The sequence below is a fragment of the Crocodylus porosus genome, unplaced genomic scaffold, assembly GCF_001723895.1.
Source record: "Crocodylus porosus isolate Cpor-Errol unplaced genomic scaffold, CroPor_comp1, whole genome shotgun sequence".
Taxonomy (NCBI): Eukaryota; Metazoa; Chordata; order Crocodylia; family Crocodylidae; genus Crocodylus; species Crocodylus porosus.
This window is the reverse complement of record NW_017728948.1, coordinates 23,106,126-23,120,003: the sequence shown is the minus strand read 5'-3', so window position 1 is coordinate 23,120,003 and position 13,878 is coordinate 23,106,126. Positions and strand designations below refer to the sequence as shown.

Genomic DNA, 13,878 nt, shown 5'->3' with positions numbered 1-13,878 from the left:
AGGTCCCTTCCAACCCTACAAACTATGAAACTATGAAGACTCTAGCCAACATCCCTTCAAAAAGTCCAACCAAGAGCCTTTCAAAAAGTCCAGCGAAGCCACCTCAAAGAAGTCCTTCCAAATCAATATGATTGCTATCTACAACATAAATTAATTAATGTAGTTATATTACTCATCTATAATTGATCGAGTACAAAATTCTGGGGTATTTTTAGGGAAAATAGGGTATTGGACCTTGGTTCAAGAACCAAGCCCCCATTTATAACATTGTTTCTTATGAGAAAATTGTTTCCAAATTACAACATTTTGACTGAAGATGCAGTTTTCAGGAACCAATTGTGTTGTAAGTCCAAGGACTGCCTGTAGTGTATCCCTATACATTGCTCTTCAGTTTCAGCTAATCTGTCTGAGAGACAAAGGAACAGCTTAGTTGTGACCAAGAGTATGTGGTGATAATTTTTCACCTTCACCTCCTTTTGAGTCTTTCCCTCTCCCCAAGCAACTGCTGTTCAGCACAAGGCTCCTAGGATTGCGAGTCTCTGGGAGTAGATGAGAAATGCAGTAACAAGTATGTGTTCTTCAGCAAGGAATGTGACTCCCAGCAGTCCCTGTCCCGGAGGAGGGGGACTTGGAGTTTGAACCTTGTGTGGTTCTTTTCAGCTGCTAGCTTTGAGAAAGGTGAGAGTGGAGACAATCTGTCTTCAGATTTAATCACAGGCAAGGCTAGTGACAGCTGCTAAATATAGCAGTAGAAAAACCCCACCATCATAAAAGGGACTTTAAAAATAAGCACTGCATATCCCCAAAGCAAACTGATAGTGGCTGCTGCTGGATTTATCTGATAGTGCAGCAGCAATACCAGCTCTAGCTCTGCAGTTATTGACGTTCTATTAATGATATTCCCAAAGACATTCTAAATAAATATGTTTTGTAATATGACCACAAGAGGTTGAGTGTCATGGGTCTCTATGTGCAAATGTGGCAACTGTATGCTGCCTTCCCATTTATGTATACAATCAACCAATTTCCTTGCACAGAGATGGAATCTGTGACCACAGAATGTGCATTCCCATTTTCATTGGTGCACTGGTTGTGCCCATGTGCCAAATTGTCTTTAAGCATTTGAACATATTTAAACAATCCACACAGTCATGACATCAACAACAACAGTCCCTAGTGTCCACAGAGGTTTCTCAGCTTTTCCCTACCCTTATGATGAGCAATAGTGCATCTGGTAGCAGTACTGGTGTTGATTGTCTTTCATATTTTTTCTTAGCAGATGGCTAGCTAGATGATAAAAATGCCTTGAGGATCATGGATGGCTGGATCATGCATGGCTCCTATAACAATGACTGGAAATGTTTATAGTAATATCCACATCAGCCTCCATTTTGATTTTTTTTCAGAAACTATTTCAGTATTTCCATGAAAATCTCTTTCATTTTAAGGAATCCTCCATTTACTCATGCAGCATGCATGAGCTGTGCTAAGGTAATAGTTGCATACTGAAATCGTGTCTCAAAATTTGGAAAAATAAATTATCTATGTGATGATCACAGTTAAGTTTTAAAAGCAGATTTAAAGGAACTCTTAAAACAGTGGGGCCAAACCTTCTTAGGAGGCACACCACAAATTAATCCTGCACCCTTCCTGAGTGCCACTCTGCCCAATCTACTGCTCTTCTTTCTACTCCCTATTTTGTGCTCCTTGCCCAACCTCACCTTATGCTTTCTGATGCCAGCCCTGTGCTCCCTGCCTCAACTTCTGCTCTGCTTTCTGCTTCCTTCCCCATCCAATGGTGTGCTGCCTGTCCCCTCTCCAATCTGCCATGCACCACACAAAGAGGCTATCTGTGCCATTTGTGGCACTTATGCCACAGGTTGGTCACCTCTGTCTTAAAATTTGTAGAAAAAATGATTTGTAGAAGAATGGAACGAACTCAAACCCATGTTATGTGATACATTAGTTCTGCTTTTCACTCAGTCCTTTCTGTAAGATCATGTAGATGGGCAAGTAGCGGTGATGACTGAATACCAAATTACAACATTTTTTTAGTGCTAATACATTTCCAGCCTTTCTCTAGGTTGTGCATAATGGATTTACCCTAGGTTTTGGTAGAAAGCTTTTAGAAAAAATGGATAGTTAACCCAAGTAAATATGGCATTATATGTTGGAAAACATTGTAACAGGGAGCCAGAAGGCAGTGTGGCAGGCTAAGCTGAATCAGGGAGGACTGGTAGCTAGGAAACAAGCTAAATGCTAATGAATGGGTTGCCAGCAAACAAACAGTTTGCTGGTCACAAGAAGAGGCTAACCCTGGGAAGGTAATTCACCCAGGGAATGGAGGAAGAACAGTAAAATGCACCAAAGGCAGGCAAGGAGGCAGCCCAGAAGGAACTGGGCTGAAGAAAACAGAGCTAGGTCCCAGCAGGGAGTGCAGGCTGGTCATCAGGCACAGAAGGGAAACCCCTGAGTGCCTGCATAGTTACATGATGGGATGGGGCTCACCTTAGGGGACTCAAAGCCAGTGCCTGAATCTGGGCAGGTACTCTGGCCCTGCTAGCTTCAGAGTGAGGAGCTTCTGCCATGAAAAGCTGCAGTAAGAGGCTCTGTCTATTTCTGGAATGCCCTGATAATACCCGTAAGACAATGAATGAGGCTGAAAGGTGATCTTGTGGCCATCTCCAAATTCATTAGGGGGGCACAGCAAGGAATCAGAGATGTTCTGTTCACCATGGTGCCTCTTGGGGTAACAAGCAACAATAGTCAAACTGACCGAGAGCAGATTTAGGTTAGATATCAGGAAAAACTTCTTCATGGTAAGGGTGGTCAAAATTTGGAATGAGCTTCCAAAGGGAGGTGATACTTTCCCCTACCTCGGGGTTCTTTAAGAGGAGGATGGATAGGTGTCATAGCTGGGGTCATCTGACCCCAGCACTCTTTCCTGCCTAGGCAGGAGGTCAGACTCAATGATCTGTTCCAACCCTAGCATCTATGAATGCTTGCTGCAAGGAGAATAAGACTCAGGGCTTGGGTTGGGATGGGACTTTTAGGGGCAAGTGGAGGTCCCAGAAGTGCTCAAACAGAGCACAGATAGAGCCAATGAGCTCAGAGCCTAAGAGGGGCAGAGAATAGATGAGGCAAGGGACCCCACAACCTTAGAGGTGACAGAGAGCAGAAAGGGCCAGAGGCCTAGAGCCAAAGAGGGACAGAGAATTAGTAGAAGTAGAGACCTGAATTTACAGGAGAGGAGATAGGAGCCTAGTCCCCACTGATGTGAAGAAGTGGTAACACCTGCAAGGCATGGGCGCAGCTGTAGGGGAGTTCAGAGGCCATGAACACCCAATAAGGCAACAGGTACCCTGGGGCATGTGCAGGCCAGAAAGGCATGCCTAATGGGAAGGATTGCTTGGGATCACTGGGGTTCAAGAGAAGGAATCTGCTGGCAGGAAGATAGACCAAGGCTTGCTCTAAGACCCATAGGCAGCATTCTTTCTACATCTATGAAAAATATCAAGGCATGGTAGGCAAAAGCAAAGGGAGCATACCTTAGAGATGGAGCAGGGCAGGAATCAAATGGCTGCCTCTTGGGCATGGACCTGTTACACATAAACAGATAGTTGGATAGAATAGTGGGTTTTTTATTAGAAAAGACTGTCTTTTATGTGTTGTGCATGCATCCTATAATGACATGGACTCTTGACATGAATACCTCTTAGAGGTGTTGAGCACTCTCACAATCAGAAGTAGAGAGTCTCCTCAGTTCCTCTCTAAATTTTTTTAATCAATCTCTTTAAACATGTTTTAATTTCTAGTAATTACTACAGAATTGACACACTGTGTATTCTTCTATATCGTTACCTTAAGACCACTACCTGGTCCATTTAAACTCAATACCTTTCTCTATCAACAGTCCCATTGAAATCCCCATAGTCCTCTTAGTAAGTAAGCTCTTTAAGAGAACTGAGCTGATAGCTTCTGAGCAAACCTGGCAGTCCTGGCCAAGTTTTATGAGAGAATCTGTGCTTTCATGTAAGTGAATGACTTCTGGGTTGTGGATAGTGAGCCAAAATCTATTAGAGTTGTATTTTACAAATTGATTCAGGAAATTGGTTTGCAGCATCCAGCATTCTATAAACAACCACTTAATTTCAGACTGGGAACCAAGAGTCACGTTGAAACACTTGCTTTGTACAGTCCTATAATGCTTTGTCAAGTTTGAGCACTTTGCTTTCCTTTCATCTCCCTCTCCCACCATCTTATATTTTTCAACTCTTACCCTAACAAAATTACCCTGTTCCCTTGTATTATAGCTGCTTTTATTGCTCCTATATAGCCTGTAAGTCATGTATTGTTACCCTGAACCCCTACTAACATTCAGACTTCCCTTGGCCAAAAAGTAAAAAAAAATCACATAATTTTCACCATGATGTAACACTAGTGGGTTTAGCCCAATCATAGCTGTCCTTGTTTTCCATAATTAATTGGATTCCTGTCATTGGGAAAGATAATTAGAAGTAGTATTTAAATCACACCTGATACTCTCAGACCTTAACATTGCAAGTTAATGGAGCGTAAAACCTTAGGGCTTCATTAGAGCTCAAGGAAACTAAAGAAACAGATGGCATGGCCCAGAATGACTCCACGGAAGGAAATATAGCTCATTTCCTGCACCCCAATTTCTGCTGGAAGCTCAGAAAAGTACCTTGCTGATGGTTTATCTTATTTCTATTGGCTGAAGCATTTGGGTGCTGTTAAGAATCAATGTAACCCATTCTAGCCCTTCCCTCCTACCTCTTCATTCACTTGTTCTGGGGTTAGGGATTCAAGTAATTATCACTATAATTGGCTTGGACCAAGTGTTAACAAGTTCCTACAGGAGTGTGAAGAGACATCTTGTATTCCTGTGTGGGTGCATGGCCTATGCCAGAATCTAGCTTTTATGGGATAACTCACATTAAGACAAAAAGCTTAAACTACTCTAAGCTAGCTCCATTCATCATGAATCACATTGGGTTTGAAGTCTGAACACTAATTTTAACACACTTCCAAAGTCTACAAACCTTTTGCTGGTATCAGTAATTCTTTTGGTTTAACACTTATCTTTCAACCCCATGCACTTCATCACTACATCATTTAAAATTCAAGCTCATATAATACTATAGCAAGCATATCATACTCTCTCTATATCTTATTACATATAGCCCCAACACAAAACAAATATTCATTCTTAACCCATGTCCTGGGGAAATGACTCAGATAAATTATTGGTTTTGCTGGAAATACTGCAAATCTGGGCTCTAATGGATTTAAGGGAGAAAACAGGATTCTTCACAGCTGATGGCAGGGCATCCTCTTCCTTTTCTTAAACCAAGGATCTGTAATTGAAGCACTTCTACTGATGACAGCTGTGCTAGTATTGTACTGGGTGAGAGAGAGTCTTAAGTAACCAGGTTCCAAACCTCTTATGGCTTTATACATTAAAACTAACAGCTTGAACTCCATCTGGAAAATTACTGGCAGCTATTGCTGATTATGTAGCACTGCTGAAATGTTCCCTCCTTGAGGCACATGATTTAATTTGAGAAAGGCCACATTCTGTACTAGTTCAGCTTCTGGATGGTTGTAGAATAGCCTCAGGTGGGCTATATTGTGACAATCTAATCTGCAAGTGACAGTGGTAGCAAGATCCTCACATTTTTTAATGTTGTAGGAATCATACTATGTGGACGAGCACATTCTTAGCTAAAGCTGCTTTCCTGAGCATCTGGGAGCAGCCCAGGAATTGATTACATTTCCTTCTGAAAAACTGTAGGAAAATGGTGGCAACACTCCCCTTGTCAGTAGTATCAAGATGACCATGTTATCTCCTTTATGTCTACCCAACTTTCCAATTTTACCTCAGTGTCTTTCTAGGCTGAGTAATTATCCAAACCCAGTCTTGTCTGAACATGAGGCTATTCACTGCATTGCATTGGCTGACCTTTCTCATTTGAGTTTTTATTGTACAGCTGCTGTATTCTACAACCATTTCTTATATAAGTAATCACTGGCTGCATCTACACATGCAATTAATGTGATGTGATACACTCTGGAGCAGTTTGCACTGTAGTCACCTGCTACACATGTGCACTGTCTATATGTGTACCCAGGACAGCAGCATTTTGAGCTGGGGTGGAGCGGTCCTGGGCTGGCAGCAGGTTAAGGGGGTCAGCTTGGGGCTCCAGGTGGTGGTGTCAGGCAGAGGAGGGGCTGGCTGGGCACAAGAGAGCTGAAACTGCTGAGCTGTGCGCTGCCACCCCTTGGTTGCTCTGCTTTGGCTCAAAGCATTGTTTTCCCAGTCACTGTCCACACATGCATTTCAGTATAATACATGACTCCACCATAGGACAGTACTGTTGCTGACAGCACTATCTTACAGTGGCATTAATAAATTTACAGGGTATGTCTACACATGTGCTTAAACAAGTACTAAATGACTGTGTGGTAACTGGCATTACTGTGCAGTCCTGTTGCCGCACAGTTATTTTAGATGCTACAGTGCAGTAGCAATGAGCTACTGAGCACTAGCTTGTAACTATTGTGTAGTAGCATTGCTGTCATGGTTCATGCCTGGCAATACCACAATAAATTGCACATGTAGATGCACCCACTGAAATGTGAACGACGTGTGACACTGGAGGCTGGGGGGGCATGGTGACCGGCAGGGACATGGCAGCAGGGAGCTCTCGCAGGCAGTGGCAGGGAGGTGGGTAGCTCAGACCACTGCCAGCAGCATCAGTGGCACTTCTCCCAGGGAGTGCACCGCCAATCTTAGTGGGTGCACATGCACCCCCTATGTGTCGCCAATGCACTGAAAGCAAACTTCCAAAACTCTCCTTGGAAAAGGCGTTTTAACTTAAATGGCTTTCAGTTGTATTGTCACTATATCAGTGATTCTTAAAGAGGGCGTTGCATCACCCTGGGGTTCTGTGAGATCCTTTTACAGGTGCAGCCATGTGGGGCTTAATATTATCATTTTTAAGTAAGCAAACACCTCCATATACCTCATAAAGTAAAACCAGAGATTTCAAATAAGATTCCATAGTGTCCTGAAGAAACCATTCTGGCCTGCTGTGCTCTTTCTGAGTTCTTTGCAATGGAGAAAATTGCTCTATTATGTTTCTGTAGTCAAGAAAATTAGTGAAAGGTAAGAGCTGGCATTATTCTGAGGGGGGCCTTGAGTCTAAAAAAGTTCAGAACTACTGCACTCTACCTTCTTCCCTCTTTGAAACTTTCAAGATTCATCTCTGCTCTAATGTCTACAAAAAAAAAATCAACCCTGATAATCTGAGAGGCAGATTGTATTTTGTTCTTTCTGGTAAGACATGTAGCTCTATATAGCTGCTTGAATTGTCCTTTCCTAGGGCCAGATTCTGATATCCTCGTACAGGTTGGACTGCAGCTTACCCAAGAGGTATTTCCACAGAAATTAACAGGACTGAGTTTGGTGCAAATTGCCTCTAACTGTGAATATAAATACCAAAATCTGTCCCTTAATATGTCAGCATTTGGGGAAAGACAAGAGGTGAGACTCTGTGCTACATCTCTCCTCTCCAAGAGGTGCAACACAGAACTTGCAGAGGGAGGAAGTGCTGAGGTGGCTTTAAAACACTGCAAAACAGCTGTTAGACAGGTGGTATAAGTTAGCCTTGGGGTTTGCTGAGTTACGTAACCAAGTTTATAGAGCTGGGGTCACTTAGTGTCCTGTCCTTCCTCACTTTGTGACAGGACTTGCTAGGTGTTGCAAGTCATCTACAAATCACTCAAAGTATTTGTGCTAGTAAATCCTCTCATGGCCAGGTACAGATGTTTCAAAGCCCTTTTATATGACATTAAGGAACTAGGGAAGGAGTACAGTTCTTGCTTGCAGTTATTTTGCATGTGTATACAGTGCATAGCATAATGGGACTTGATCCTAATTGGAGCCTGTGCCTGCTACTATAATATAAATACTAATTTGGAATAATGCCTAATACTAGAAAATGTATTGCAGCACTAGCAAGGGTCTGACTTAACAAAATATCTACATGAACAGGAATGTTCAACGTGAAAGGATCTCAGGCAATCCTTAACCTATATCATTGCACTGAAGAACAGAGCGCTTGCTGTGAACGTGACATCACTGTTTGCCATCAGAACAGCTACATCTTCACTTAGCCTTTCAGTAACACTTTTCAGAACTTTTTCAGAAATCCCATTTCAGCATAATGGTATTTAGAGATGTCTGCTCCTTAAGCATGTTTGTCCAATTCTATTCAGAAGAAGGACTACACTAAACCTGATGGCTAATACAGACAGGAATGACAATATTGTTTCTTTTATTCTTCTTGAGTCCGTACTACTTTTCAAAAGAACAAAAAAAGCACAAAGCAAAGTGTTCTATTGCCTGAGATTAGATTGTTGTAAAAAACATGCAGAGATCATCTTTTCCATCCCTATTACTTATGGGAGAGCATCTCTGAAATGTAGATGATCAGAGACATGCAGGTCCAGGCACTAATTATTATGCTGTAATTAAGATGTATGTACGGGCCTGTGGGAATGAGGACAGTGGACATTTTTTAATTGAGAGAGGCACACTACCTAGTGGACTTGATCCTTTCTGGGCTCTGCTATGGTCCTGCTGATTTTTTGGGGTTAATCATCTCACCAGCCTGGTCTTTGTTTCTCATCTGAAAAACAGACCTATTTTTGTGTAGTGCTTTGAGATCTAGTGATGAAAAGTGTTAAGAAAGAGCTAAAGTAGGGGTCTTCCTCAGGGTTTTACAGGTGAGCAGTGTTTATAGTATCTTGTAGTAACAATTATGACAGAAAGAAGGCTTGTCTTTTTAAGTTACAGATTTTTTTCAGTAATTGTTGTAGATTCTCATGCTTTGCTTTTCCCTTTGCTGTCAATTTAGGTGTGTATTGTGCAGAAGAGAGACACCAAGAAAATGTATGCCATGAAATATATGAATAAGCAGAAGTGCATTGAGAGAGATGAAGTCCGAAATGTTTTTCGGGAGCTACAAATCATGCAAGGCCTTGAGCATCCCTTCCTAGTCAACCTATGGTAAGTGAACCTTCTTTACAAATCTCTCATGCGCCTACTGTGACTTAGAAACATCAAGTGCATTCTTGATAGTTCTTCTTTTAAAAATGAGGTCCTTTGTTTTTTCTGCTACTTTTGTTTTCACAAATATTTTAAGGATGAACTTTCACATTGCAATATTTAAACATAACAATTTGCTTTTTTCACTTGATAGTTTGTTTTCTCTCTAATTTATTCCTGTAGCTGTGCAAATATACAGGTCTTTTCAGGGCTACCAGTTTCTTTAAGCCCAGTTTGGCTAAGAGATTGATAATAAGTTTACTGAAATCATAATACATATCTTTATGAAAGAACAGAAATGTTCAGAGCAAGGGTGTACCTGTCAATGCAGATAAAACTAAAGAATGCAGTAACTCACTATCAAAGAGTTAACTAGATGGAAAGTCTAGATAAATTCAGCTAAAGTTCTGTTTGGAAAAAAAAGAATGTGTTCTTCATTCATTCCCTATTCCCATTCTCATCAATACTGGCTGGAATACTTCCTGAAGCTTCTCCACTAATGTTTTAAGGACCATTTTCTTGGAAGTGAAATGATCACTTTATCCCCTGGTTCACTGCAATTGAATGTAAATTATGTGACTTCAATGAATTACCCAGGGATATCTCAGTTATTCTGGTTGTTTAATTCATAAAAAGCAGAGAAAAAGGGAAATTGTAGACCTGCTTTGCGATAATGAAGGTGAGGATATGTACCGGGAGCTGCAGTATTCTGGAAATAAGAAAAATAACAGATATTTGTCAAGAGCTGGAGGATGAAAAGTTCAAAAAGAGATGGCTACACTCTAGTGATTATTCTGGCCTCTTCAAACATATGATATTATGGAGATATTTTGATGTTTGACTTTTCCCTCTTTCTAAATGAGATACCCTCTATCATTCCATAGAATGCTCTTCTATTTTGGGAATGGTATGAAGGGTAATGGTATGAAAAATATCTCCATCCCTCAGTAACTGCATCCAAGCCTTGCTAGGATAATTGGCTGCCTCCAGCCACACACATGGATATCAGAGACTATATACAGGTGTTACATTTAGATCAAACTAACCAGGGTTAGGTCGATCTAAATGCCCAGCTGTTGAGATATTCAAGGGAGTTAAATCACTGGACAAAAAATGGTGGGCCTGATCTAAGTTAGTTTATCTGATCTCTTAAATACCTCTATATGTTGAGAACAGAGCTTGGGATTGGAAAAACCCAGCCACTTGTCCCAGCTCTGGGGCTATGCCTTCCTACCCCAGCTCCCCTCATCCCTGATCAGACTATTTTTAGCTCTCTGAATCCCCCACTCCTGGACAGACAACCCCCTGTCCCCAAACCTGTTAGCCCTTCCTAATCCTGCCAACCCTTTAGCCCCCACTGCCAAATTCTGCCTGTCCCTCCTCACACCCCAAGATACTTACTCCAGCTTGCCCAGGTAGCTCCCAGGATGGATGAATGCCTGTACATGCCTCTTCTGGTGTATGTTCACTTGGCTTAAAGAAAGCCCCACAAACATAGACTGAGTGCAGTGAACACCTACCTACCTACCTATGTGCACCCAAAATGTTTCTCAAGATTCAGGGAATGGGATACATTCTGATCTGAAAATGACCTAGACCAGCTGATATAGAGAAGTCAATTCTTTGTAGCTGTCCAGTTATAAATATCTAATAGGCTGGTAATCTGCAAATGTCCTCATTATGAACAACCTTGGGATTGTTTTATGAGTTGTTAACCATCTTTGCAGAGAAACCAGGGATTGAACCTACACTCTACTGCCTCTCATTTCATTCACTCTGTGTCTTTGCAGGTGACTAGCGTAGGGATGTCTGCTTTGTCAGTTTGGTATTTTTCATGAGCACTAGAAGCCAAATTGTCTTCTGACATAAATGGACCTAGCATCATCTACCAGCAGAGCGATTTACCCCAAACTCGCATTTAAAAAGATTCTACACTATATGTTAACCTTGGGTGATCTCTATATAGCACTAACCCTTTTCTTAACTGTATGATCTGTAAGAAACATTTACAATATTAGTATTATATAAGTACAAAAGATCAAACTTTTGGTGAAAATGAATTGAATTACAGGTTTTGATCACACAACATGAGAATGAATTATCATTGAATTTCAGTGCCCCAGTCAAATGCCTTTTCTTCTTTTTTCTGTGAGACAGATTAAAAGTAGAACAGGTGATATCCTAGAATGTGTTCTTTTTGTGACATTTTTGGTTGTAAAAAATTGATCTGTCCTCCTAAGACCAGGGCCAGCCCATCCTATCCCATGGAACTTGTGGCTGCAGGGGGCCCTGCAGCGAAGGGGCTATGCCCCACTTGCCCCCCACCGCCTGCCCCATGTATAAAGGGCTTGATGCAAGCAAGGAGCCCCTTCCTGTCTGAGTTGGAGAGGAGTTCCTGGCTCCACTCCAGCCCTGGCCCCAGGGAGGGAACCCAGGTGTCCCCAGCACATGCTGCCCCCACCCTGCACCCCCTGCAGCGCAGCCCACATGTGCGCCTCCCAGCCCTGACTAACTGCAATTTTGATTTTTTCGATGGATCAGGAGGCCCCAAAACTATATCTTGCAGGGGCCCCCCAAAAATTGTGGGCCAGCCCTACTTAAGACTATAATTCCACGATGAGGATTTGGATGTTGTGTGTGTACATGTTAGCCTAACAGCAGTGCAGAAATGAAATATTATAAAATAAGCAAAACATTCAAGGCCAGAAGACCAAAAAAAGGTCAAGAAAAGTCTGCATATTAATAAGATTTTTAAAACCATTTAAATGTGGTAATAATCATAACTTATCTCTACATGCTTATATGATTCTCATTACTGTATCATATAAGCATCTCAATCCCTAATGTTTTCATCCTCACAACCCTCTGCAAAGTAGGGACTATTTTTTCCTTTTTATATATGAGTATCTAAGGCTCTAACTCAAAACTGAGACTTGGATAAGGTCACAGTTATAGCTAGTCAGATTTTTCTGATGTAACAGTTTTGTTAAAAAATGCTGCTGAACGTGAAAATCTTTGTCTAAGTTCTTATTGAACCCTGCCTACATGTTAGTATGGGATGTTAGTAGGCTGCTTCGAATATTTGTGCTCCCAGTGACATCTCTAGAGCAGCACCATCAAGCAGATACCAGGATCTGTAGCTCTATGGCAACCAGTCATGAGAGGACTTCCAGGCTCCCTGGCACGTGCTAGGAGTCTAAAGGTCCCCTGAATGCTGGCTCAGGAATATCAGTTTCACTAAATCATTGCAGAGTACCTGGGAGATGTTGCTTCATTCCCTAAAAAGTCTTTTTTTTCCCTCAGTGTTTCAGCCTGTGAGAAGTTTCAATATGAGACTAAAATCAAACTTTAAAAAGTCCTAGAATACTCACATATCAGAAATCCCTCATTTCAGCCAGCTCTACATACAGAAAGTCCATTGCAGAATAGCTTCTTAAACCTAAGTCACCCAAAAAATTAGATTAGTACTTGAGCTCATGCTTTCCTAAACCAAGTCTAATTGGCTTTTTTCGTAACTTGTGTATCTCTTGAGTTTCTAAAATTGCTGACTTGTGGTTCGGTTTACACTTTGAGTTTTTGTACAATAAAGTTATGTCTGAAACTCAGATTTTCCCATCCTTAATTTCAATTCCTGACTTTTTGCTTTTGAATTACAATGGCACAGTTAAAAAAAATACATTCATATCTCTTATAAAAATATGCTGCTGTTTTTTTCCAGACTAAACAGTGTTTAGAGATAAAAGCTTCTATAACATTATGATTTTTTAAAATTATTTTGTGCACATTTTGTTTGTTTGTTTAATACAATACAGAATGGAATGCTGCAAATCTGAAAGGAATATTTTGTTAAATAATTTTCAGATTTAGACAGTTATATCTTAAAATAACATTTTCATTGATCCCTTTTGAAAAGAGCAACATTTCAATATATTTTATCATAGTTTAGTTGCAATAATAATTTGCATTCAATAAGCCTTGCATTAAATGTAGCTATGATTCATATGGCTGAGTAGCAGGCATACATTCAGTTCCAGGAAATTCCTTTTCATGGGGTCAATTTTCATTGTACTAATGTGCAAAAGAAGCAGAAAAGGATAACAATTCTTGAATTGCAACTATTGTATTGTTTTGGTTTCTTGTTTAAATTGTGATTGTTTCTGGTAAGTTTTGCTTATTTTATTATTTTTTGTGTTGTTGTTTGCATGCCTGGAGGCTGTTAGAGGATCATTTTATAAATGAGAATATGACATTTAAAAGAGTGCATCATCTCCTGGTATATGCGCCACGAGATGACCTAGGGTTATGTTCCTTCTGGCTAGGCCATTTTGGAATAGTTTGCCTTCCGAGTTCTGTTATTATAGTATGAGAGCTTCTGAAGGTGATGTTAAAATGAATTAGATATTTTAGGAGTGTGTTTTATGATGTTGGCTAGAAATAGACTGTGTTTCTAGGAATGTCCAGATAAGAGGCTCTATGAAACCTTCATTTTCAAAGCTCCGCAGAAGCCTAACACTGTGGGCCTAGCACGGTTAAGTCATGCCAGTTTCTGTAGCTGAAGGCACAGAAAGGAGCTGTGTGGCTAGTATCATATCTGTCCACCTTCTGCATGCAAGCCTGAACAACTGGGTATGTATTTACAGCCATCTCATCTGAAAGCAGCTTTTCCCATAAGTCCAAAGCAAGGTTCACATGCACGCTTCTTGAAACTCTAGTGAAACATGATAACCTGCTCTGCCACTGTGCTT

At 41.0% G+C, this 13,878-nt stretch overlaps 1 protein-coding gene across 4 annotated transcripts in view; it reads left to right on the top strand.

Annotated features, from left to right (window-relative positions):
* Positions 1 to 13,878, top strand: part of STK32B (serine/threonine kinase 32B) — a 315,985-nt gene that overhangs the window by 66,193 nt on the left and 235,914 nt on the right. For all 4 annotated transcript variants that reach the window (XM_019553397.1, XM_019553399.1, XM_019553398.1 and 1 more), the window contains exon 3: positions 8,943 to 9,094. In XM_019553397.1, coding sequence (XP_019408942.1) covers positions 8,943 to 9,094 — 152 coding nt within the window. The remainder of the gene's footprint in view (positions 1 to 8,942; positions 9,095 to 13,878) is intronic.